This window comes from Caretta caretta, chromosome 9, assembly GCF_965140235.1.
Source record: "Caretta caretta isolate rCarCar2 chromosome 9, rCarCar1.hap1, whole genome shotgun sequence".
Classification (NCBI taxonomy): domain Eukaryota; kingdom Metazoa; phylum Chordata; order Testudines; family Cheloniidae; genus Caretta; species Caretta caretta.
The window spans coordinates 51,801,313-51,826,970 of record NC_134214.1 but is presented as its reverse complement, the minus strand read 5'-3'; the positions used below and the strand labels follow the sequence as shown (position 1 = coordinate 51,826,970).

Here is a 25,658-nt window from a genome sequence, read left to right as displayed (position 1 = left end):
ACCTAAACCCCTCCCACAGCAACTTGAGACCATTACTCCTCGTTCTGTCATCTGCTACCACTGAGAACAGTCTGGATCCATCCTCTTTGGAACCCCCCTTTCAGGTAGTTGAAAGCAGCTATCAAATCCCCCCTCATTCTTCTCTTCCCCAGACTAAACAATCCCAGTTCCCGCAGCCTCTCCTCATAAGTCATGTGTTCCAGTCCCCTAATCATTTTTGTTGCCCTCCGCTGGACGTTTTCCAATTTTTTCACATCCTTCTTGTAGTGTGAGGCCCAAAACTGGACACAGTACTCCAGATGAGGCCTCACCAATGTTGAATAGAGGGGAACGATCACATCCCTCGATCTGCTGGCAATGCCCCTACTTATACATCCCAAACATGAACAAAACCGGCCCCAGGACTGACCCTTGGGGCATTCCACTTGATACTGGCTGCCAACTAGACATGGAGCCATTGATCACTACCCGTTGAGCCTGACAATCTAGTCAGCTTTCTATCCACCTTATAGTCCATTCATCCAGCCCATACTTCTTTAACTTGCTGTCAAGAATACTGTGGGATTCCGTGTCAAAAGCTTTGCTAAAGTCAAGGAATAACATGTCCACTGCTTTCCCCTCATCCACAAAGCCAGTTATCTCGTCATAGAAGGCAATTCGTTTAGTCAGGCATGACTTGCCCTTGGTGAATCCGTGTTGACTGTTCCTGATCACTTTCCTCTTCTCTAAGTGCTTCAGAATTGATTCCTTGAGTACCTGCTCCATGATTTTTCCAGGGACTGAGGTGAGGCTGACTGGCCTGTAGTTCCCCGGATCCTCCTCCTTCCCTTTTTTAAAGATGGGTACTACATTAGCCTTTTTCCAGTCGTCCAGGACCTCCCCCAATCGCCATGAGTTTTCAAAGATAATGGCCAATGGCTCTGCAATCACATCCGCCAACTCCTTTAGCACTCTCGGATGCAGTGCATCTGGCCCCATGGACTTGTGCTCGTCCAGCTTTTCTAAATAGTCCCAAACCATTTCTTTCTCCACAGAGGGCTGGTCACCTCCTCCCCATACTGTGCTGCCCAGAGCAGCAGTCTGGGAGCTGACCTTGTTCGTGAAGACAGAGGCAAAAAAAGCACTGAGTACATTAGCTTTTTCTGCATCCTCTGTCACTAGGTTGCCTCCCTCATTCAGTAAGGGGCCCACACTTTCCTTATTGAGAAAGTTATGGCAGAGACAGATTAAGGCAGAGGCACAGGAGACACATGCCTATGGCCCAGCTCCCAGGATCCTCTTGTGATGTTAGAATCTCAGCTTTTGTTTATATATGTCTTGCCCTTGTGGTTGTGAAGAAAAATTTCAAAACGTGCCACAGCTGGGGAACAGGGAGCTACCAATCTATCTTCTGCTAGGGAGGAGGGTCCCCAAGATGGACCAGGCCTCTGGTCCCTGAGTCTCTGGCTCTGACTTTGATATTGAGAGTTTCAGTCCATCCAAACCCACCCTTGTGATTTTGGGTTTTGCCGCAGACTTGGAGGATACCCTGGACAGGAAGCAGAGGCTCCTGGAAGCCCTGCGGAGGAATCCCAACTTGCTGAAGCAGTTCCGCCCCATTCTGGAGGAGATGTTGGAGGAGAAGCTGGAGAGTATGGGCGTGAAGAAGGTGAGTATCAGGAGAGGGGAAACCAAAAAAGCGGGGAGAGAGACATCTCTCTATTTGCAGTGCAACCCCTTCCCTCCTTGTCCCTTTCACTCCTTCCGGTGTTTCAAATGTTAATTAGCTAGCCCAGGTATGTTAATATTTGTGAGGGAGCATTGCATGTATATAAAGAGCACCTCAAATTTCATTTAAGTTATTGTGCTATGTAGAGGTCCTAACTGAGATCAGGATCCCATTGTAACAGGTGCTGCCTAGACAGTCCCTGCCCAGTGCTTGTCATCCAGTTTCTGTGTCCTTCCTTCATGCTCCAGGGAGGGAGGGTGCACCCTTCCCAGGGAGAGCCGGCAGAGCTAAAAGCAACTGAGACCTTCATTGAAGTGGGGCATGGCAGAGATGGGAGCACCCCCAGTCCACCTCAGGTCCTCTAGGGCTTGCATGCAGTGAGCATGTGAGTGACCCTGCAGGTGACAGAGCCAGTTCTCTGAGATTGTTCCTACCCCTTCAGAAACGTGTGGGATTGCACTGGGAGGACTAACCGCACCATTGCAGCTGCTAGAGCAGAGGTGGGCAAACTACGGCCCGCAGGCCACATCTGGCCCACAGGACCGTCCTGCCCAGCCCTTGAGCTCCCAGCCAGGGAGGCTAGCCCCCGGCCCCTCCCCTGATGTTCCCCCTCCCCCGCAGGCTCAGCTTGCTGCGCCGCCTGCGCTCTGGCCCGCCGCTCCTGCCGGGCAGTACAGCAGCGTGGCTGGCTCCGGCCGGGCAGTGGGGCTGCGAACTCCTGCTGCTCTGAGTGGCATGGTAAGGGGGCAGGGAGAAGGGGGCTTGTCAGGAGGTGTGGATAGGGTTTGGGGCAGTCACGAGACAGGGAGCAGGGGGAGGTGGACAGGGGGGTGGGGCCCGGGGGGGGCGGTTAGGAGGGAGGGGTCCCAGGAGGGGGCGGTCAGGGAATAAGGAGCAGGGGGGGGTTGGATGGGTCAGAGGTTCTGAGGGGGGCAGTCAGGAGGCGGGAAGTGGGAGGGGGCGGATAGGGGGCGGGGGCCAGGCTGTTTGGGGAGGCACAGCCTTCCCTACCTGGCCCTCCATACAGTTTCGCAACCCCGATGTGGCCCTCGGGCCAAAAAGTTTGCCCACCCCGTGCTAGAGCAACGCTCGCTGTGTACGCTGGTGCTTCACAGGTGTAGAGCAGGGGTTCTCAAATGGGAGGTCAGGACCCCTCAGGGGGTTGCAAGGTTATTACATGGGGGGTCGCGAGCTGTCAGCCTCTACCCCAAGCCCCGCTTTGCCTCCAGCATTTATAATGGTGTTAAGTGTTTTTAATTTATAGGGGGGGGGGGTCACACTAAGAGGCTTGCTATATGAAAGGGATCACCAGTACAAAAGTTTGAATCACTGGTATAGAGCAACATGATGGTGGATGGCATAGTGGGTATGACTACACTGCAGATGAAGGTGGCATGGGTAACATTGGTAGTGGGGACTAGCCCAGCAGGGACTCTGGGTATGTATTTACATTGTTAGCTTACGCCAGGATCAATGTCACCATGTCCTCACTGCTATTGCTACCTGTGCTGGCTAGATTAAAGCTAGCACAGGTATATCTACCCCTGCTACAATCACCCCTTCATTTGCAGTGCAGATGTACCCCATGGTTAGCCTTACTCAGAGCAGGTACAGTCCAGATGTGCGCCCCTGTGTGCTACCAGTTGCACTTTTGTGCGTGTGTGGTGTGTTATCGGAGAGGTGGGGATTGAATGTCACCAGTCTCTAGTGTAGACAGGGATAAGTGAGGAAAATCATTGAAAATCTCCCGTGTGTCTGGGGACTGGCTTACGTGATGCTGACAGGAGTGGAGGGTTGAGAGTGCTCACTTGTCCACACCACTGGTAGGTAACCTGCTGCAGCACACATCAATGGAGCGTACACTCCTCTGGGCTGAGACTCTTATTACATGTATGTCAACCAGCAGCACAAAGGATGGATGGAGTCTTATACTCGGTCACCTGATGGGGTAGGAGTCTCTCCATCTTATGCTGATGACCATTCTGGGTGTAAGGCCGGATCCAAAGCCAGGTGAATCTGATGGAAAGTTAGATGAGGTCCATAGTTTGCAGAAGGCCGGGTTCTCTTTCAGAGGTGATGGAAACCTTAGGGGAGAAGGCTTGTTTCACCATCTGAGGCAGTGTCAGAATTATGTCGGGCTGGTTTTAATGTTACCCACAATTCTCTCTGCTTTAGGCTGCGAAGGGGATTCCAGCTCAGACCTATAAAAATCTGAGCTCCCTCGTAATGACTCAGCAGCAGCAGAAGGCCAAGAAATTTCCAAATCTCCTCAGCTTGAGGGACAAGCTAGTTCAAGAGGTCACTTGGAAAGTCAAGCAGCGCCAGAAGGATGATGACATTTTGCCACAGCAACTTTCAGTAGTCTCAGGTAAAGGGCTGCGATGCGGTCTTTGGAAACCTGTGCTGCAGACAAGAGTTCAATCCCAACATAGTGTTATTGTCATGAGACATTTCCGTGACCCATTGTGCATCCCCAAGGAAAACTGGGCAAGATAGATATTGTATTCAGTGTCAAATAACCATTTGCACTTGCAGTGTGCACTGCTTGCCTTGAGTGACCTTGCAAAAAAAAGTTATATATAAAAATAAAACGCACACTTCTCAGCTCTGGGGAATGGACGGGGAAGAGCTCAAAGGGAAAAGAGCTGCAAGAAGAACCTGGTCCGCAAACTCTCTTCCTTCTGCCTGTTGCTAGAACATGCAGAGATCCAGTTTATCAGCATCAAATGGGGGTTATAGCGAGCCACAAAGCACAGTGTCAGCACACATTAGTGGAATGCCACACAGGAAATACCAGAAGGACAGTGCAGGTGGAGAGAGTGGGTGGGGTGAGGGAATGAAGGTGATTCTAACCCACCTTTCTTCTTCTCTATTTTTGGGCCAGCTAGGGACCAAAACATCCTTCAGAATAGTTTAGAGCAGCCTAAAAACAGCTGTCTGTTACACCAGCTGAGTTACTGCATTGGCCAAGGATCAGACAGAGTCACATATGTCGACCTCTCCTCCCAATGTGAAGTGGATGTGTGTGTGTGGGAGGGGAAGGAAGTCACCTAACACTGGCTACATTGGCTGTGTGACATTTTGAGAATGTTAGATGGTAAAGCATGGGAGTTCTCATCAGCCACTCATTTTGTATGTTTTTTTTCTTTTTTTAAGCCAATCCAGTTTAACAGCATCAATTTACAAGCATTAATCCTGCTTAATTAATTTTGCTGGGCAAAAACCTGCTTGGGCCAAGCAGCTTGTAGGTGTTAAAGAACAGCCATACTGGGTCAGACCAAAGGTCCATCTAGCCTTTGCTCTCAGTGTCCCTTGTACCTTTCCAGCTAAAAGCCAGAAGAGCCCCCTGTCGCCTCGCCGGGTTGCATCTGCCAAGCCTAGAACACTGCAAGTTGAGTTACAGCCCTATGCGGAGGAGACGCCCAAACCAGCTCCTCGGAGCAAAGCCAGCTATTCCCACAGCCCAGTAGAGGTGCCCAGAGTAATGCCACAAAGCAAAGCCAGCAGCTCACGACATGCTGCCATCCAGCATCCGAGGTGAGGCCCATCCACACCTCCCATCCTCACTACGGACATTGCACTCATGCCTTTCACTAGCATGCTTACTGGGGCAAGCAGCCTCGTACCGAGCTTGGACATCGCTATTCTATTACAATGTGGACTGCAGTAGCCCCAGGGCCCCACAGTGCTAGGTGAAGTGCAAATGCAGATCATTTGTTGCGGCAGGAAGCTTTGCATGGGGTGCACCTGAAATGTCTAAGCTGCAGGGCCCATGGAGGGTATGTTTACCCTAGGGAATTTCCAGCTCGAGTAGATACACCAGCACTAACTCTGATTCACAGAACCATGGGGTGAGAAGGGACTGCAAGGGTCATCTAGGCTAACCCCCTGGTAAGGTGCAGGATTTGTTATGTCTAAACCATCCAAGACTATCTAGCTTCCTTTTGAAAGCCTCCAGGGAAGGAGCTTTCACGTGTTGTAATATGACAGCCATGATTGAGCTATCATGCTAAAAATAGCAGGGTATGCTTGGCATGATGGGCTAGCCGCCCCAAGTACATGCCTAGGGTCTTGGATGGGATAAGACTCGGGGTGACTAGTTCATCCCGCCGCCCATGCAGCTGCAGTTTGTTTTTTTTAAATCATGTAGCTACTTTTTGCGTGCTAGCTCAACCAGAGGTCGTGTGGATATGTCCACCTGAGCTGGAAAGGACACCTCCAGCTCCAATACAGATAGACTTTGCAGAATTCCATTTTTATTGTTTTATAATTTCAACAGATAATGCCATTGCCTAAAAATAAACTTTTATTTTTATTTTTGTCAATTTAAATAATTGTCTGGCCTCCCCCATAACTTCTCACAACTGTGAAAATTTAATGAGAGTAGATGTTGAGATTCAATTTGTCCAATTTGACCTTTAACTTTTTCAAATATTATATAACATAACAGTATCCCAATTAATTTTGTTTCCAACTGAAAAGTCTAAACATTTCATTCCAAGAATATCAAACCAAGACATTTTGACATAATCAAAGTGCTTTGTTTGGGGGGTTTTCCCCTCTACAGGAAATGCCAACACTGTTTTGATGAAATGAAATGCCAAAAATGTTTTGATGAAAAATGTCCAAGTAGCTCTAGTAATAAAAGAGACTAGAAGGACAAGAACGGAGAGGCCATGCCGCTTAGGCAGAATGAAGAGGGCAACTGGGAGGGGATAAGAGATGACAGAGGAGAGGTATGGAGTAACTGGGTTGTGTAGGGTTTTAAAAGTGAGAACAAGGAGCTCACATTTGCCCCAGGGAGGAAGAGGAAGCCAGCTGAGGGTTTTGAAGATGGGCTGGAAGTAGACAAAGAATTGGACAAGATACTTGAGTTTTTGTGGCAGCATTTTGGACTGAAGAGGATGAATTGGCAGTCAGAAATTCCTGCTCCTCCTGCTGGTTGGGAACAAGCTAGGTACCGAAGCTGTGATAGCCTGCTCTTGAAAGTGGTGTGGTGCTAAGCCAGGGCTGAGGTGCATGGAGCAGCTGCTGCAAGTACCAGTGGAATAGGGGTGAAGGAAAACAGGCCTAATATTTGCCCCTGTACTCTACCTTGCTGTTCAAAGTTTCATTGCTGGTTTTACATATGCTCTCGCCCCACCAGGGGACTTGAACACACAACCTTCTAGCCAACCGCTGAAAGCACTGCCAATCTGTATTTAATGACAACGGTCTTGGTCTCCTCATCACAGATTGTCCCAGATATCCCTGACCCAACTGCTCAGAGCCCTCCACTTCCTCCATGTCTGACCTTTCCTTCTTCCATCATTTTACTTTCAGCACCCCACCCTTCAGTTCCGAGGACTCTGGGGAGGACGGCGCCAGCCTCACCCCAGTGAAATTCAAACATCCCATCACCCTGCAGCAAGCGCAAACCCCTTTGAGGCTGACCCAGAATGACGAAACCACATCAGACTGGTCTGACATCGATTCCTCAGAGGGAAAAGCCAGCCCACCCATGAGAACCACTCCAACAGGTGAATCATAAATAATAATTTTCATCTATCAGAATATAGTTAATGTGCTAAAATCAGAAATCTCTATCGTAGTTCATGCCCTGATACTGAAGGAAAGGGGAGATTTGCATGCACATCTGTTTCTACATTTGACAGCTTAAGCCAACAAAAGAGGTAAATCTATGTTAGTGTCTATTAAGCCCGTTCTCAGCCTGGGGGAAACTGATTGTGAAGAGAATGGGGTGGTCATTCTCCAGGAATAGAATCCTAAATGCACTAGTGCCAAGACCCCAGAAAAGGACATTTCTCACCTTGCTTTTCCTAACACAAGACCCAGAGGTACCAAGATAATGGGTGTCAGGAGCAAGACTTTGTTCTGATGCATCTGCACTCTTGGAAGTCAGTTGCAGTGGCATGCTGCTGGTTCAGCTAAGGGGTGTTCACAGATAGATAGCCTGCACCCTGCTCTGGGGTAGTCCTCCCCATGAGAAACAAAACCAGCTTCTGTTTTCCTGCAGAGCCATTACTAAGTCACTATGGCTCCAATCCACATGAGCAGTCCCACTGAAGTCCATGGGACTATTCACCCGCATAAAGATACACATGTACACATGTACCTTCCTGGATCAGAGCCTTTGTGAGGGGATTAACACTGATGTGCTTTCAAAATGCACTGTTGCTCCCCTCTTAAACCCCAGAGAGTGGGGTGCATGGTTCCTTCTCTATCCCTTTAGAATAGACCTTGCCATTAATCCAGGGGATTTCTCAATATCTTCTTTAGGTGTAAGAAATAATGTTGTTCAAAGGGACCTCTTAGCTTGGCATTTTTAAATGGACTAAAATGCTAGTTTCTGCTAGCTCACCCTGAAAGTGTGAGTGCTGTCTTTTTAAAAAATGCTTTTGGGGAACAAATATCAGGGTTTTTCTGCTGCCCTACTGAGATTTATCATAGAATCATAGAATATCAGGGTTGGAAGGGACCTCAGGAGGTCATCTAGTCCAACCCCCTGCTCAAAGCAGGACTGATCCGCAATTAAATTATCCCAGCCAGGGCTTTGTCAAGCCTGACCTTAAAAACTTCTAAGGAAGGAGATTCCACCACCTCCCTAGGTAACGCATTCCAGTGTTTCACCACCCTCCTAGTGAAAAAGTTTTTCCTAATATAAAACCTAAACCCCTCCCACTGCAACTTGAGACCATTACTCCTCGTTCTGTCATCTGCTACCACTGAGAACAGTCTGGATCCATCCTCTTTGGAACCCCCCTTTCAGGTAGTTGAAAGCAGCTATCAAATCCCCCCTCATTCTTCTCTTCCCCAGACTAAACAATCCCAGTTCCCGCAGCCTCTCCTCATAAGTCATGTGTTCCAGTCCCCTAAGCATTTTTGTTGCCCTCCGCTGGACGTTTTCCAATTTTTTCACATCCTTCTTGTAGTGTGGGGCCCAAAACTGGACACAGTACTCCAGATGAGGCCTCACCAGTGTCGAATAGAGGGGAACGATCACGTCCCTCGATCTGCTGGCAAAGCCCCTACTTATACATCCCAAAATGCCATTGGCCTTCTTGGCAACAAGGGCACACTGTTGACTCATATCCAGCTTCTCGTCCACTGTAACCCCTAGGTCCTTTTCTGCAGAACTGCTGCCGAGCCATTCGGTCCCTAGTCTGTAGCGGTGCACTGGATTCTTCTATCCTAAGTGCAGGACTCTGCACTTTGTCCTTGTTGAACCTCATCAGATTTCTTTTGGCCCAATCCTCCAATTTGTCTAGGTCCCTCTGTATCCTATCCCTACCCTCCAGCGTACCTACCTCTCCTCCCAGTTTAGTGTCAGTTTATGGGGTGGGGGGGGGAGTTTCTAGCAAGATAGAAACTGACTATACAGGGAGACAATGAAACAAACTATATACAAAGGGCTGTCAAATGGACACCAGAAAGAATCACTTATTTCCAGTAGCTCCCTTCGACTATAGAAGCCTTTGGTGCTATAGTAGATACCACGGTTCCCTGGCTGAATCCCCAGTGGGGAATAAATCCAGGACTTTTCTCTCCAACGTGCCAGCTTCTCCTGCTTGAGCTAAATGATGTCCATTGCCTGGGAGCAGCAGTAGGCACCTTTCATCTGTGGAGCAGCCACCGCAGAGACAGACATTTGGCAAGCATGTTACATGGGTACCACATGTTTAGTCCCACATATTGAAGTTGTCCCTTTAAATGACACTCCTGATACACATTATTGGCAAAGAACTTGTTTACACCAAAGGTTTTTTAGCTAGCCCCTTTGTAAAGGCTAGTGTGAATGCTCGCCAAGCGTTTGTTGAAGGATATAAACCTGGTGAACCATGGGCAGAGGTATAGTTTTGATCTCACCGACCTTCCTTGCAGTAAAAACTTCAGAGCCTTGTCTCCACTACGGCTTTCCAGCAGGATAGTTAATGCGTGTTAATTATCCCGCAGTAAAACCAATGGTTTTTGGCAGTGAAAACTATTGCCTTTGTGGTTCACCCTGTGCCCAGCTCCGTGGTCAACTACAGGCACTTTTATCCTGGAACAGACATTTGGGGCATGTTAAGACTATTTCTTACACGCATGCTAACTATGTTGAGTTAACTGGCAATCAGTTAGCTGGAGGGCACTAAACAGGCCCTAAACCATTGGAGCAGCTTACCAAGGTTTGTGGCGGATTCTCCATTGCTGACAATTTTTAAATCCAGATGGGCTGTGTTTCTAAAAGCTCTGCTCTAGGAATTACTTTGGGGAAGTTCTCTGGCCTGTGCTACATAGGAGATCAGACTGGATGGTCCTAATGGTTCCTTCTGGCCTTGGCATCTATGGAAATGACCCAGTGGCTCCACCTTCCATGATGTCAGTACTTTGCATCGATATCTCCAATAATTGGGTAATCTCAGTGATTGGCCATGAGCCACAAAGCCTTTCTTGTGCAGGCCAGCAGTTCAGAGCTAAACCATGCTGGGCGTGGACAAAAGTCATTCTTCCCTGGCTGCTAGTCAGCCCTGTCTACGAAATGAGCAGGTGCCTTCTATCCACTGCCTAGCTGGCAGCCATCTGCATCACAAAAATTGTCACCACAACCAGAGTCCACATCAGCTCTTTTTGGAAGGACTGACTAGACATGGAGCTAGAAGCTCCAACACTTAGCAGGAGCCTTAGTAACTCAGGATTGAGGCACACTGCTGTGGTAGCCTGCAGCTGATTGTATTTGTCCTATGGGTGAATTGAGGCTGGAAGTTAGGACTGTTTCTAACCATCGGAGGAGTGAGGTTTTGGAACAGCCTCCTAATAGGAGCACTGGGGGCAAACAACCAAATTGTTTGTTTGAAGACGGAGCTTGGTAAGTTTGCAAGTGATATGATCGGGTTGCCTGAGATAGCATGGGACTGGACTCAGTGACCCAGGAGGTCCTTTCCAGTCCTGTGTACTATGGCTCCATGTCTGGTTGGCAGCTGGTATCAAGCGGAGTGCCCCAAGGGTCGGTCCTGGGGCCAGTTTTGTTCAATATCTTCATTAATGATCTGGAGGATGGTGTGGATTGCACCCTCAGCAAGTTTGCAGATGACACTAAACTGGGAGGAGAGGTAGATACGCTGGAGGGTAGGGACAGGATACAGAGGGCCCTAGACAAATTAGAGGATTGGGCCAAAAGAAATCTGATGAGGTACAACAAGGACAAAGTGCAGAGTCCTGCACTTAGGACAGAAGAATCCCATGCACTGCTACAGATTAGAGACCGAATGGCTAGGCAACAGTTCTGCAGAAAAGGACCTAGGGGTTACAGTGGACGAGAAGCTGGATATGAGTCAAGGGTGTGCCCTTGTTGCCAAGAAGGCCAGTAGCATTTGGGGCTGTATAAATAGGGGCATTGCCAGCAGATTGAGGGATAAGATCGTTCGCCTCTATTGGACATTGGTGAGATCTCATCTGGAGTACTGTGTCCAGTTTTGGGCCCCACGCTACAAGAAGGATGTGAAAAAATTGGAAAGCGTCCAGCGGAGAGCAACAAAAATGATAAGGGGACTGGAACACATGACTTATGAGGAGAGGCTGCAGGAACTGGGATTGTTTAGTCTGGGGAAGAGAAGAATGAGGGGGGATTTGATAGCTGCTTTCAACTACCTGAGAGGGGGTTTCAAAGAGGATGGATCTAGACTGTTCTCAGTGGTAGAAGATGACAGAACAAGGAGTAATGGTCTCATATTGCAGTGGGGGAGGTTTAGGTTGGATATTAGGAAAAACTTTTTCACTAGGAGGGTGGTGAAACACTGGAATGCGTTACCTAGGGTGGTGGTGGAATCTCCTTCCTTAGAGGTTTTTAAGGTCAGGCTTGACAAAGCCCTGGCTGGGATGATTTAGTTGGGGATTGGTCCTGCTTTGAGCAGGAGGTTGGACTAGATGACCTCCTGAGGTCCCTTCCAACCCTGATATTCTATGATTCTATGAACTATAGTTGGCTTCTGAGCTCCATCACTGACACCTTTCACCAGCAACATGTTCCCTTTTAAACTGGAAAAGAGGTCTGGAAGGAAATCCTTTCCCATCCACTCTGAGTCCTGATGAGCAATTCAGTTGTGCAGCGATATTGACCATGTGATTGCAGGGCCCTGGATTCCAGTTCTAACAAGCTGTGCTCTGTGCAGGGACGCTGGTGTCCGCAATGGCTAAAAATCTGGAGCGCACACTGAGTATGCCAGCAAGGAAGCCTGCTGGTGGGAGAAAACTCCTCCCTGCCGCGCCCTCTGATTCTCCGAAAGCAAGTCACTCAGACAAGAAACTCCAGGTACCTTGTGCAACAGGCAGACTTTTGGAGAAAGCTGGGCAAGCCATACAGAGAATGGGAAGTGTCTGGTATTCAGGAATGTAACGATTTAGTATGGAGACCAGCATCGTCTCAAACCATTTCCCAGTCGCGACCACTGTACAGCCAGAGACTCAAAAAATAACAAGCCATTGGGGTAGGGGAAGGAGTTTTAGAGCGTTCGCACTGGGGAGGAGGAATGTGTGTTTATGCTCTGGGCTGACAATAGTTCAGTGATGTCTGGACAGCCCCACGGTTGGTTCAGGTAAATCTGGTGTCCCTGGTTCAACTGTTCATTTGGGTCCCCCAGCTACAAAGCTAAAGACTCAGTGTGTGATTTTTTTCCCCCTTCCTCCCATACTTCCCCATAGAACAGTTCTGCCATATAAGCTGGGTGAGGATCGAGAGTACCATGGAGCGTGAGGGGTGAGAATAGGGAACCTATCCCGGACCAGGTGGGTCTTTGTAGAGGGAGCTAGGGCAACTGCATGGAGGAGGGGAGAACATGCAGTATGCCCCAGCTAGAGGAAAGAGAAGCCAAGATGCTCCAGGCCAGCTCGTCCTGTACAGAACTTTGCGCTGGAGCGACAGCAGTGGGTATCACAGCAGCATTTCCATCTGCCCCCAGTGTTCAGAGCCCATGAAGCTGCAGGTTCGGCAGCATTACCAGAACCAGCCTTTGAGATCTAGATGCGGCTGTGCGGACATCATCTCAGCGTTCAGCCCAATGGGACTGATTTTCAGCTGGTGTAAATCAGCCCAGCAGCCTGGTCACATAGACAGTCTCTGCTGGGAGGAGCGATGGTGATTTACAGCTGTGGAGGATCTGCCCCATCATCCAGTTATTTTGTAGCCCCTTCCGAATATTTGCCTTTTCACAATCTTTGGAAAATGGAAATTCACATGGTTAAAGACAGACATGAAATGCCTGGGAATGAAATTAAACAGAAGTCTCTGGAACATGTCCAGAGCTAATCGGGGTGACATGATGAAAAAATGTGACATATGTAACCTCAATTTTAATTACATTAACTCTTTCTCATAAGTGGCTGCAGCACTGAAGTCCTATTGCTTTTTAAAATTACTTTCCCTGAACAGTCCCACTGAGCATACCAAAAAGTTTCTTCACAACAATGTGAAAGAGATTCTCTGCCTTCATCTGGCAAAGCAGAAAGCCAAGAGTGTGATTTATAAAATGATTTGCAACCCATGAACATGGGAAAGAGTCTAGCAAGCATCAAATTACATCCTCACATTAAATCTTCTGCTTCTCATGCAACTTGGGCACAATGTGGTGTTGTAGGATAAATCAGAAATAATCCCAGCCAAGCCACTAACACAGGGGATTCCTTACTGAAATCACAATAGGAACCTGAAAACACTCCTTGAAGGTGGGGTAAATGAATGACACTCAAAGTAAGGCCAAATCTCGCCCAAGAAAATACAAAGATGTATTTGGGTGTAAAGTAACCCAATCCTGCTATAAGAGACTTGAGGGTACAAGGAACTATCCTGGCACATCCAGCTGCAGGATTGGGTCCTTAGATCCCTGGAAAGCCTGGGTTGTAGCTGTAATTTACATAAAGTATCAGACCTGTTCAATGAATGAAATGTCATTGGTTTTATTGAAACAGATGCCGAGCCAAAACTGAATGTCAGTGCCCACTGGCCATAGGTCATGAGGGATTGTTTAGGAATAGACTCAGGGGAAGACTTTCTGCAACTATCTCAACATTGTTCCCCCATGTATATTTTTTTCAGTTTTTGAAATGTCATGGAAATTCTGTAACTTGACACACTTCAAGCAGCTCTGCCCAATTCCTCTCCCAGCTTCATTAAATCAGGACTGGATGTGTCATTCTAAAATATATACTCTAGCTCAACCCACAAGATGTGGGCTTGGTGCAGGAATCCCAGGCTGAACCTCCGGCCTGTGTTATGAAAGAGGTCAGACTATATGATCCCAACAGCCTGGTCAGGCCTATAACTGAGTATTTGAGTTTCCTAGGGAGTCCTTGTAGTTCATACTCCATAATACACATCTGAGCATGTAAGTAGTTCTGCTGCTGGGCCAGCCCTGCCTTGCACTGGGAAGTGCTGGGGAGCTGCAGCAGAAAACCAGTAGCTGAAGGAAGCATTTGATAAACGTATATTTGGATTTGAATGATAAGGGTTTGCCACGTGGAAATGCTCCCCTGGGTGCAGAGGGCAAGCACTATACTAATCCCATGCCAGCCCCCTGCAATCAGCCAGGGCCATTATCAGCAAAGACAGCACCGGCTAATGCTCGCCATGTTTGCTCATTCTGTCTCCTCCCATTCCCCATGCAGTTTGTGGATGAGAACAGCGACTTGGAAACTTCCTCCCTTGAAGAGATCACCCAGCTCCTGGACGCCAAGAGCCAGACGAAGCAGCAGCAGCAACCAGCTGTGAGGCACAGCGGGAACTCGGCAGGGTCGCAGGGCACCAGCGTCTGGAGTTCCAACAGCATGAGGGCTGGAGGCTGGTGACTTGCTTGATAGCTCCCTTCGCCGTACCCTACAAGTGCTTGGATTTCAGGGCCCAGTCCCAAAGCTGGAAGTTCCTGCCATGTGGCCACAAGGCTTTGGAATCCCGCTACTCATAGGAAGATCAGGCACTGGGCTCTAATTTAAAAACAACCCACCAGTTTAGAGCGATCAGAATGGGAATCCCTGTCCCCTGGCCTCAAATGCTACCTAGCCATGACGCATTTTTGCAATGGCTGCCCAAGTGCCCTCTCCACAGTGCATGAGGGTCAGTATATCCTGGGCTGGTTGGAAAAACATATCATTCAACACCCCTGCGTGTGGAGGGGCACATTCTGCTGCCCAGCCACCAGTGTGAAGAAAGTAGTGGGACTGAGCATGTGGAGGGAAGATACTGTGTCAGCATTCAGGGGATACACAGGGCTGTGTGGGGGCAGGGCAAGGGCATGGTTGCCATCCTTTGGACACTCTGTAGTTGGGTCACGCATAGTATGAAGGCCACGGGAGCATCAAGGCTGCAGGTACATCCCCCAAGCTTCTCATCCCCTCCTTGGCCGAGCGGAGGAAGGAACCCCTCACTCCTCCCACCCAGAGAGATCCCCAGCAGACAGCTCACTGTGCATAGATTCACAGGATCAGGCCCCAAAGAAGTCCGATTGTGCCCCAGAGCTCCATGCACAGTGCAGACTCTCCTCATGCAGATCAACCCCTTCCATGCGGCTAGGGGGTCAGCTGCCTTGGTGGCATCATCCCCCATTCCTCCAGGCCCGTGGCGGGTGATCCTTGGTCTGCCTTGGGGGAGGAGATAGGGCAGGGCCCTTGGAGGGATGGGGATGTATTTTGGACCCTCACAGCCCTGCACAGCCATGAAAAGATAACACAGGCCACAGCTAGGTTATTTTAATGCCTCCCCACTGTCTGCACTGGGGAGCCCCCTTTAGGAGGGATCCTAATGACAGCTGCTGGCTGTGAGGCCCCATCAGCTCAGTTCCATAGGATGCACTTTGCCAGGGAGCAGGCAGGGGAGGAGGGATTGGGGCAGCCTGCCAGGGGCACAGGGTCTCAGATGGATGGCTGGTCCTCCCACATTGGGGGATGGTTGGGCTGGCCCCACGGCCTGTTCTTCAGGGGGCAAACCTCCTCTCCCCACTGGAACACTGTCCACAAGGAGAGCCTCAGTAGGTTTCCATCCCTCTTCCCCACCTCACACTGGGGGTGTTCCCCTAGGAGCGGGAATCCGGCCCTGATTTTATAGCCGGGGAGCAAAAGATAAGATACAAGAAACAGGACTCTGTTAACCCCCTCAGCGCTGCATGGACAGGCCCCTCAGCATGGGCCTGGCTGCAGCTACTCCCTCTGACAGCGTATGCCAGCTCAGATGAGCCGTGTCCTACAGCTGGCAAAGCAATGCAGAGAGAAGGTGACAGAGAAAACATTAACAAGGATTGGGAATGCTTGGCAAGTTCTCTCTGAGAACACACATGTACAGAAACGTCCACTCGATGGCGCCATAGCCCCAGAAATGGGCAGGGCTGCTATACTTAGTACTGACTAAGGGAGCTGCTGGAAACTCAGGAGCAGGTTGTAGGAACAGATCTGATCAAGCAGGTGCACTTGTCTAAAGCACATTAGAGAAAGCAGCAGAGCTCTGTCACATAAATACGCAGAGTCTGGCTCTCCGTGAGCTTGCACCTTATGCCGTTGCTTACGCCAAGGAGCGTAAAATATTACCTGGTCAGAACGGTAGCCACTTACATCCTCCCCTTGCATGTGCATAAATTGTTACACAAGGTGCAGTGCAGAGGATCAGCCCCACAGTGTCATGCACTGAAGAGCATACGAAACCACATCCTGGGCTCTGTGTACTGAGAATCCACAAGGTTCAGCAATGAACTCTACAGTGCCTCACAATCTCCTCAGCTGCACCAGAGGGACACAGCCCATAGCTGTTACGACCGATAACACTGTGAATTTAAGGTATATCTGCAAGTGTGGCTTGTGGCTGGGCCTTGTTCAGGTGCAAAAGGAGGAGGATGCAAACGCTTTCCTAGTGTCCCACTGGCAAGGGACCTCTGCAGTCTATGGCCACTCCAGAGGGCAGGAGCTGCCCCCTGCGAGTGCTTCCTGAATCTCAAGCCATGCCAAAAGGACAGGGAGTGAGTGGAGCCACACAATGCTGCCCCAGAGCTATAGGGCAGAGCCGCACCTCTGCCTACTGATAGCTCTGCCTTAATGACCGATCTGGCTCCTTGTGTGACTAGAATGGCTGGATACAGTGTATTACTTACATAATCAATATAACAGCCTTCCCAAATGCTACCTCCCACTCACTTGAGGATGCTTTTCATGGTACTTTTACAAGGCTGTGATAAATTTCCACAGACTCCAAAGGGTTAACAAGGTTTCACTGCATTTGCTCGAGCTCCCTTTGCTTTACAACATATCTGCTGTTGATTTGCACTGTCCTTCCTAATCAGGGTATTTTTCTTATTTGTTGCAGAGTTCCTCTGTGTTCCTCCTAGCAAGAGAGTTATTCTGCTCCCATGCCTTGATGCAGCAAAGCACTTTAGCATGGGAATGGTCCCACTGTCTTCAGTGCATCAGTGCTTGATATTATGCATGTGTTTAAGGCCTAGATCCTGAAAGTTATTTCAGGGGAGCTAGGCACCTTTGAGGAGCTGGGCCTAAGTGCTTTGCTAGATGAGTGTTTCAGAGGCAACTGCCTTCAGCCAAGTGAATCAAAAGAAATCCAATCTGTGTTCAAGGGACACTCATTTTGAAATCAGGTGACTTTTTAAAACAGTTAAAAATTATTCCAGGTATTAACCCTGACCCTGAGTCCGCCTGCCCTTTTTTGTTGTACAATCAAATTTTCATTTTTTTAAATATGATTTGTCTCCCCCCGGTGCAAGGGAAACTGACTAGACAAGGAGAAACACAAAGTGACTTGACAAAAAGTGCTGTCAAAGGTAAAAATTTAATGGAAAAATAGGAACAAAATTAGTTTTCAGATTGGCATCACTGAAGAGACTGAAGCATTGCTTGAAAGAAGAGTATGTGAAGAAGTGTCAGACTTCGGGGGGGTGGGTATTAAATGAATGGTGTCCCTTTGTTATGCCCATCAAAAACATCTATGCATGAGTTTGGAACTGGTTTTAGAAAGCAAAAGGACTCTCAAGAGCATAAGAACAGCCATACTGGGTCAGACCAATGGTCCATCTAGCCCAGTATCTTGTCTTCTGACAGTGACCAGTGGCAGATGCTTCAGCGGGAATAGGGCAATTATCAAGTGATCCCTTCCCTTTCATCCAGTCCCCATATCTGGCATTTGGAGGGCTAGGGACACCCAGAGGAGGGGTTGTGTCCCTGAAAATCTTGGCTAGTTGCCATTGCTGGACCTATCCTCTTGTTATATCACCCTCCATATGATGGGAAACAACCAGGGACTTCCTGCTCTAGAATGGAGTTTGCCTGTGCGCAGCTGAACAGAAATGCATATCATAGCTTTACTCCCCCCTTCTTATTTTTAAATTATTGGAGGACCCTATCCAAAGAATGAATATAGTCCATGAAAATAAGTTACTGCACAAAATGAGTTTTGCTACTAAAATTTAGCCTTAAAAATGAAGTAAGTGCCAGGAAATCTATACATTTTTGTACATCTACTTATATGCTGTGTCTGAGACAATTTTGACAATTCAGATTTCTAATTTTTGTAAATTTGAAAAAAGGAAAAATCAGTGACATTTTTACAACCTCCATGTCCCTGCCCCCCTTTTTTTTCAACCAAGTATAGAGCTGGTTGGAATTTTTACATTTTGTAATTTCATTTTTTTTTTAAAAAAAGGTCAAATTAAAAGCAAAATTCATTACATTTTCCCACTTTTTTCAACCAATTTTAATTTCTAGTGCCTTTCTAGTGCCTAGTGTCATTAGGGAAAAAATATTTTAAACTAACATTTTACATATCTGGTCTCATTGTCTGTGGAATATAAAAGAGTCTGAGTTTAGGAGAATGGAAATAGAAATTCAATCCAAAATGATATTTCTGAGCTTTCATAAAATATCAAGAACACCTGGTAACTAGCAATCTCAAAACAAATATAAACAAACCCTATCTGAAAACACGGAAGTGTGTTCCACACACCTCATCACTAATTAATGTTCCCATTTTAAGAAAGAATTATGATTTATTTGTATTAATTATTTATTATGGCTACAGTGTCATAGCGAGGCCTGATACTCTACAATTACTTTAACAGACGTTATCCTTCTTTTTGGCTGGTGATCAGCCTATTTGTGAATACTTCCTTCAATATAACGTGTTTGTTTCAGCAGCGGGGTTTTCCTTTAAATTGTTCCTTCTGGAGCTTTTGTCTGGGGAAAGCAAATGAAAGAGTCCCACCAAACATGCTCTAGAATAGTAAATGAGTTTACATTGTCACAGGTCCAAGGTGTTAGCTGGAATGCACCTGAAGCTAGAGTAAACACACATGGGCTAAGGAAGTCAAATCCAGTTTTTAACTCATGGGCTGCAGGCCGCCACTCCCTAGCTGTAGCTCCCTTATTGTTATTAATGATTTCTGGTCGCTCCAGCTCAGCACATCATGCTAGGCGCTGTACAATCACATAGTAAGAGACAGACCCTCACTGCAGGTCTTCCACTCTAAAGAGCCAAAACACAGGCATAAAGAGGTGAACTGACTCACACAGCAGAGCAATGGAAGAGCTCAGCTGCTGCCTTAGTCATTGGACCTCACTGGTTCTCTCATCTAGAGATGCCACATGCAGTCCTGTAGGCTTTGGCTCCCATTGCCATTCCCCTGGCTCCGCCTGAACCCAGCCCCTTCCCCACATGTCATTGCTCTAGGAATGGTTTGGGGGCAGGTGTCTGGCCTGTGTTATGCAGGAGGTCAGAAGAGAGGATTCCAGTGGTCCCTTCTGACCTCGGAATCTATGAATATGAATCCCATGCAGAGGCCTAACAGTGGCCTTTATATTGATGTCCACTTTGTATCAGGGATTCCAAGGCAGCTGTTCTCGTGGCCCTGGCCAGCATTTTTAACCATTTCAGTGTAGAAAGTCTATGAACATGTGGAAAGAACCATAAAGACCACAAGGGCAGCGAGAGACTCCCAAAGTTTTGTGTCTCACTGACCCAGCCAACGGGAGAGTCAAAGCTCATTGAAAGGTGCAGGTAGTGCAGCATTCACAAATGAGGGGAAGGAGAAAAGAATCTGTGTGCCAGAGGTAGGGATGGTTGCAAACAAGAGACACCACACAATGGGGGCCATTGGTGGGAATGCCCAGGTCCCTTTCTATACTTGCTGGATTGAAAATAACATGATACGCTTGTACTGCAGTAGTGGGCTACGGGAACATGAATATTCTACAGATTGATCAATCTTCTAACCAGCATACCAGGTCTTAGTATCCCTTAACACCTTCTGCTAGGAACCCTGGAAATGTATTTACCAGCCTCTGTTGTTCAGTTAGTGCTCCCATGGAACACAGTGCTGTATTAATGAAGTAACACCACCGGTTGCAATAGTCTTTAGATCAAAATCAATTATGTTTGACCTGGATACATAATTTCCAACCTGCAAACAAACAGTGCAGCCTCATGCTTGAAAGAGCCTCTGCCACACTTCAGCACATTAGATAAAAACAACCAGTTTTACCAGTGTACGTGTATGTGTTCCAACTATCCCTGTGTTGACTGGGTACGTCACCTCAGGATGGGATGCAGAGTTGAAGTTTCTAGAAGCTATTAATGACTGCTTCTTGGAGCAGCTAGTCCAGGAACCCACAAGGGGTGAGGCAATTCTTGATTTAGTCCTAAATGGAGCACAGGAGGTCCAAGAGGTGAATATAGTTGAACCACTCAGCAATAGCAACCATAATATAATTAAATTTAACATCCTTGGGAGTGGATGGGAAGATACCAAAGAAGCCCACCACAGCGGCATTTAACTTCAAAAATGGGAACTACACAAAAATGATGAAGCTAGTTAAACAGAAAATAAAAAGGAACAGTCTTCTTTGAGTGCTTGCTCATATCGATTCCAATGACGTGTGTGCGCACCGTATGCACGATCCTCAGAAGATTTTTATCCTAGCAACACCCGGTGGGTCGGCTGAGGCGCCCCCTGGAGTGGCGCCTTCATGGCACCGTATATATGCCCCAGCCAACCCAGTGCCCGCTCAGGTCCTTCTTACCGCCCGTGACAGTCATTGGAACTGTGGAGCATGGCTTAGCTGAACTCCACTTTCCCTAGCTTCTCTTGTTAGCACTCGTTAATAGTTGTAAATAGGTTTAAATTGTTGTTAATAGTTCTTTAGTAAGTAGTTAGTAGTTATTGTTCTTAGTGTAAATAGTAGTTGGGGGGGTAAGGGGCTTCTCCCCTTCCCTCCCTCCCGGTACCCGGGCTGATACCTAGGTCTCCGGGTTTCAAACTGTGCTCGACCTGCCTTAAGCCGATGCCTGTGGGAGACCCCCATGACTCCTGCTTGAAGTGCCTGGGGGAATCCCATCAAGCTGACAAGTGTCGCATTTGCAAGGCATTCAAGCCTCAGACTAAAAAGGAGTGGGACTTTCGCCTGAAGCAGCTCCTTATGGAAGCAGCACTTAGCCCGATGTCCTCAGCCCTGCACCGACACCTGGCGCCGACTTCGTCAGTTTGGAGCGCGCCTGCAGCACCATAGCGCTCAGGGCAATGTCCAGACGCTGGCAAAGACTCCCGGCACTGGATGTCTCTGGCACCCCTACCAGTGCAGCGTCGCTCCCTGTCTCCGGGACCGAAGAGGCAGCACAAGCAATATGCTGCCCCTTTGCAGTTGCTGGCACCACCTGTGCCCCCCTCGGAGCTGTGTCCAGTGTTGGAGCGACCGGCAAAGGCACCAACCCCTGAACTGTTGACTCCGGTGCGGCAAGGGCCGTCGAGTCCGGCACATGTAAGCTCCCCGGTGCACACGGTGGTCGAGCTTAGGCCACTGACCACGCTGGAGACATTCTCCACGGCGCGCGACCTGATAGCGCTCACCGAGCTGGGACCATCACAGCGTCCAGTGCCGCCGGTACAGGCTGTTCCCTCAAAAAGGAAAGCCCTCCATGCTATACCCTCCATCACAGAGTGAGATAGGACGGCACCGATCCTGGTCCAGATGCCAGTCTTGTTCACGGCACCACATGCAGTCCCGGCACCGATCACCATCTCAGCGCCAGTCGAACTCGCGGCGCCACTCCGCCTCACAAAGATCTTCTTCTTGGTACGGTCGGTACCGGTCCAGCTCCCGGCACCGATCACGGCGCCGGTCTGAGCGCCGATTTACTCGGAGTTGATCCCAGCGCCGATCCACCTATAGATCTTCGTCGAGGTCCAGATCCGGCTCCCAGAACCGATATGGCCACCGGTACTGATCGGGGTCGTGACACTGATCTCCATCTCCCCAGCGCACTACGGTACCACATGCCAAGACAGCACCGCAAATGTACTCGGCACCACCTTGGCCATCCTGCTCCGCCTCGAGGTCATCTCAAACAGGAAGTGGCTACCACGTCCAGGACCAAGAGGTGGACGGGGCTAGCCAATGGCAGGATGAGGGCCAGGACCCTGGTCAGGGTCCTCCGCAATGGTCCTTTTGGACTCCTTGGGCTTACCATCAGGCCCAGGGTGTCCCCTCGGGGGCTTCTCGCTCTGCCCACTCGGAGCCCCGTGAGTCGCCCTCCCCTGGGTTGCTCGGAGGCGACTGCCCTGCCCCCAGTTCAGGCCCATGCCCCTAGCGTGGTGGACCTAAGGCAACCGGACCCTCCCCAGAAAGACCTTCCCCAGGACCCATTAGTCCCGGCGGTATCCTCCTCGTCTTCCCCAGATGAGGTGGTAGCGGGTACGTCCTCCTCTGGCCCCACACCTATAGACCTCCGTGCCCACCAGGAGCTGCTCTGCAGGGTGGCACAAAACATGAACCTCCAGGTGGGGAGGAGGTGGTGGAGGTAGAGGATCCGGTAGTGGACATTCTGTCTGCCTACACACCGTCCAGAATAGCCTTGACCTTCATTCGGACTATTCAGGCTAATGCCACTACAATCTGGCAATCTCCGGCCTCTATTCCTCCTACTGCCAAGCGGGTGGAGAGGAAATATTTTGTCCCCTCCAAAGACTTTGAGTACTTGTATACTTAACCCCAGACATACAGTCCATCAACGAGAGGGAGAGACACGGCCAACAAGCCCCCCCCCCGCCCCGCCCAGGACACTAGATGCCTGGATTTATTCGGGGCGCAAAATATACTCTCTTGGTGGCTTGCAGCTCAGAGTGGCTAACCAGCAGGCTCTCTTGAGCCAATACAATTATAATATCTGGAACTCGATGCAGAAGTTCAAAGAGCTTATCCCTCAAGAGTCCAGGGAGGAGTTCGGGGCTTTAGTAGAGGAGGACAAGAAAGTAACCAGAACATCTCTACAAGCCTCGTTAGACATGGAAGACTCGGCAGCTAGGACTCTAGTCTCGGGAGTAGCTATGCGCTGCATCTCCTGGCTACAGGTCTCCAGTCTCCCACCTGAATTCCAGCAGACCATACAGGACCTACCCTTTGATGGCCAGGGTCTGTTCTCACAGAAGACAGACTCCAGGCTTCAGAGTCTGAAGGACAACAGGGCCATCATGCGTTCACTGGGCATGCATACCCCGGTAATGCAACATAGGCCCTTCCGACCCCAACCGCAGCGCACCTACCCCGGCCCAGACAGGACTTCTTTAGAAGACGCGGCCGAGGTGGTAGGCGAAGACAGTCTGGTCAGCAGACGGGCCAGAACCAGGGTCCCCCCAAACTATCAGCGGGACCCAAACAACACTTTTGAAGGTGCGCCCGAGGATGGAGCACCAATCTCCTTCCAGGATCATTCCCTGCCTTTCTACAACTGCCTCTCCCATTTCCTCCATGCATGGTCCCGTATAACGTCAGACTGCTGGGTGCTACGCACGGTGGAAAGTGGATACAGCCTTCAGTTTGCTTTTTCCTCCCCCTCCCACCCTCACTCCCCATCCCTCTTCAGAGTCCCTTCTCACGAGCAACTCCTTCTACAGGAGGTGCAAACGCTCCTAGCTATTGGAGCGATAGAGGAGGTTCCAAGGGAACTGAGGGGTAGGGGATTTTACTCCCGATATTTCCTAATCCCCAAGGCAAAGGGGGGGGCCTACGGCCCATTCTGGACCTGCACGGACTCAACAAATTCATGGTAAATTTGACGTTCCGCATGGTTTCCCTGGGGACCATTATTCCTTCCCTGGATCCTGGAGACTGGTACGCCGCCCTCGACATGAAGGACGCGTATTTCCACATTGCGATTTACCTGCCACACAGGCATTTCCTTTGCTTTGTGGTCAACTGACAGCACTTCCATTTTACCATCCTTCCCTTCGGTCTATCCACAGCACGAAGGGTCTTTACGAAGTGTATGGGCCGTCGTAGCTGCCTCCCTTCGTCGACATCAGATCCAAGTGTTTCTGTACCTCGACGACTGACTCATTCGGGGCCACTCCAGGGACGAGGTGCAATCTCATGTTCAGTTCACCATGAGCACATTCAGACAGCTAGGCCTGCTGCTCAATGTAGAAAAGTCCACTTTGGAGCTGACCCAAAGGATAGACTTCATCTGCGCAGTCCTAGATTCGAGACTTGCCCATGCGTTTCTACTGGACGCACGTTTTCAAGCCCTAGTGAACATCATCCGTGGCTTGCAAAGCTTCCTGACCTCAACAGTACGGATGTGCATCGGTCTCCTAGGACACATGGCGTCTTGTACATTTGTGACCAGACACCTCAGACAATGCCTCCGTCCACTTCAGGCCTGGCTCTCAACCGTATACCATCCAGGCCGGCACAGCATGGACATGGTGGTCATGGTACCACTGGACATCTTAGGCTCCCTGAACTGGTGGCTGACCCCCAAGTCAGTAGTCGAGGGGGTACCATTCCATGCCCCACAGCCCTCCCTGGCCCTAACCACGGACGCATCTTCTCTGGGTTGGGGTGCTCTCCTTGGGAACCTTCGCACGCAGGGCCTTTGGTCCACACAAGAGATATCCCTGCACATCAATGTACGGAAGCTGAGAGCAGTGCACCTGGCTTGTCAAGTATTTCACAGGCACCTTCAGGGCCATTGTGTTGCAGTTCTCACAGACAACACAACGGCCATGTTTTATATCAACAAACAAGGGGGAGCACGATCGTCCCCCCTCTGTCAGGAAGCCATTCTCCTGTGGGAATTCTGCATAGACCACTCGATCCATCTGGTGATGTCTTTTCTCCTAGGAGTCCAGAACCCAGACCGCCTCAGCAGATCCTTCCAGGCTCATGAGTGGTCGATTCGCCCGGACGTCATCCACTCTGTCTTCCAGAAGTGGGGGTCTCCCCACATAGACCTATTCGCCTCTCGCGAGAATTGGAAGTGCAAGGTGTTCTGCTCTCTCCAAGGATGCTCCCCGGGTTCCCTGTTGGACACCTTCCTAATACTGTGGAAAGACCACCTGTGTTACACCTTTCCTCCATTCCCGTTAGTCCACAGGGTCCTGCTCAAGTTGCGCAGGGACAGAGCCCACTTAATTTTGGTCGCCCTGGCATGGCCCAGGCAGCACTGGTACACCACTCTCCTAGAGCTGTCGGTGGTCACTCCAATTCCACTTCTGTTGTGGCCGGACCTGATCACGCAGGAACACGAATGACTCTGCCATCCCGACCTGTGATCCCTCCACCTCACAGCGTGGATGCTGCATGGCTAACTCAATCTGAGCTACATTGCTCCTGCTCGGTGCAACAGGTCCTTCTGGGTAGCAGAAAGCCTCTACCAGATCCACGTATTCGGCCAAGTGGAAGCGTTTTTCCTGCTGGTGTGCTCTGGGTGATACGGGCCCCCTGCAGGTGTCAGTAGCTACCATCTTGGATTACCTCTTATCCTTGAAACAGCAGGGCCTGGCAGTTTCATCCATCAGAGTACACCTAACAGCGATTTCAGCCTTCCACCCGGGCAAAAATGGGCGCTCGGTCTTCTCCAATCCCATGGTCAGCAGGTTCCTCAAAGGATTGGAACGCCCGTACCCTCAAATTCAGCGTCTGGTCCCTATGTGAGACCTCA

The 25,658-nt window shown here is 49.5% G+C and overlaps 1 protein-coding gene across 2 annotated transcripts in view; it reads left to right on the top strand.

The window, feature by feature from the left end:
- DZIP1L (DAZ interacting zinc finger protein 1 like) overlaps window positions 1-16,238 on the top strand; it is a 40,396-nt gene extending 24,158 nt beyond the window's left edge. For both annotated transcript variants that reach the window (XM_075132293.1, XM_048864288.2), the window contains 6 exons: window positions 1,515-1,648; window positions 3,884-4,076; window positions 5,035-5,245; window positions 7,031-7,227; window positions 11,860-11,999; window positions 14,348-16,238. In XM_075132293.1, the coding sequence (XP_074988394.1) occupies window positions 1,515-1,648; window positions 3,884-4,076; window positions 5,035-5,245; window positions 7,031-7,227; window positions 11,860-11,999; window positions 14,348-14,527 (1,055 nt within the window). In that variant the 3' untranslated portion in view covers window positions 14,528-16,238. The remainder of the gene's footprint in view (window positions 1-1,514; window positions 1,649-3,883; window positions 4,077-5,034; window positions 5,246-7,030; window positions 7,228-11,859; window positions 12,000-14,347) is intronic.
- The last annotated feature ends 9,420 nt before the right edge of the window (window positions 16,239-25,658 follow it).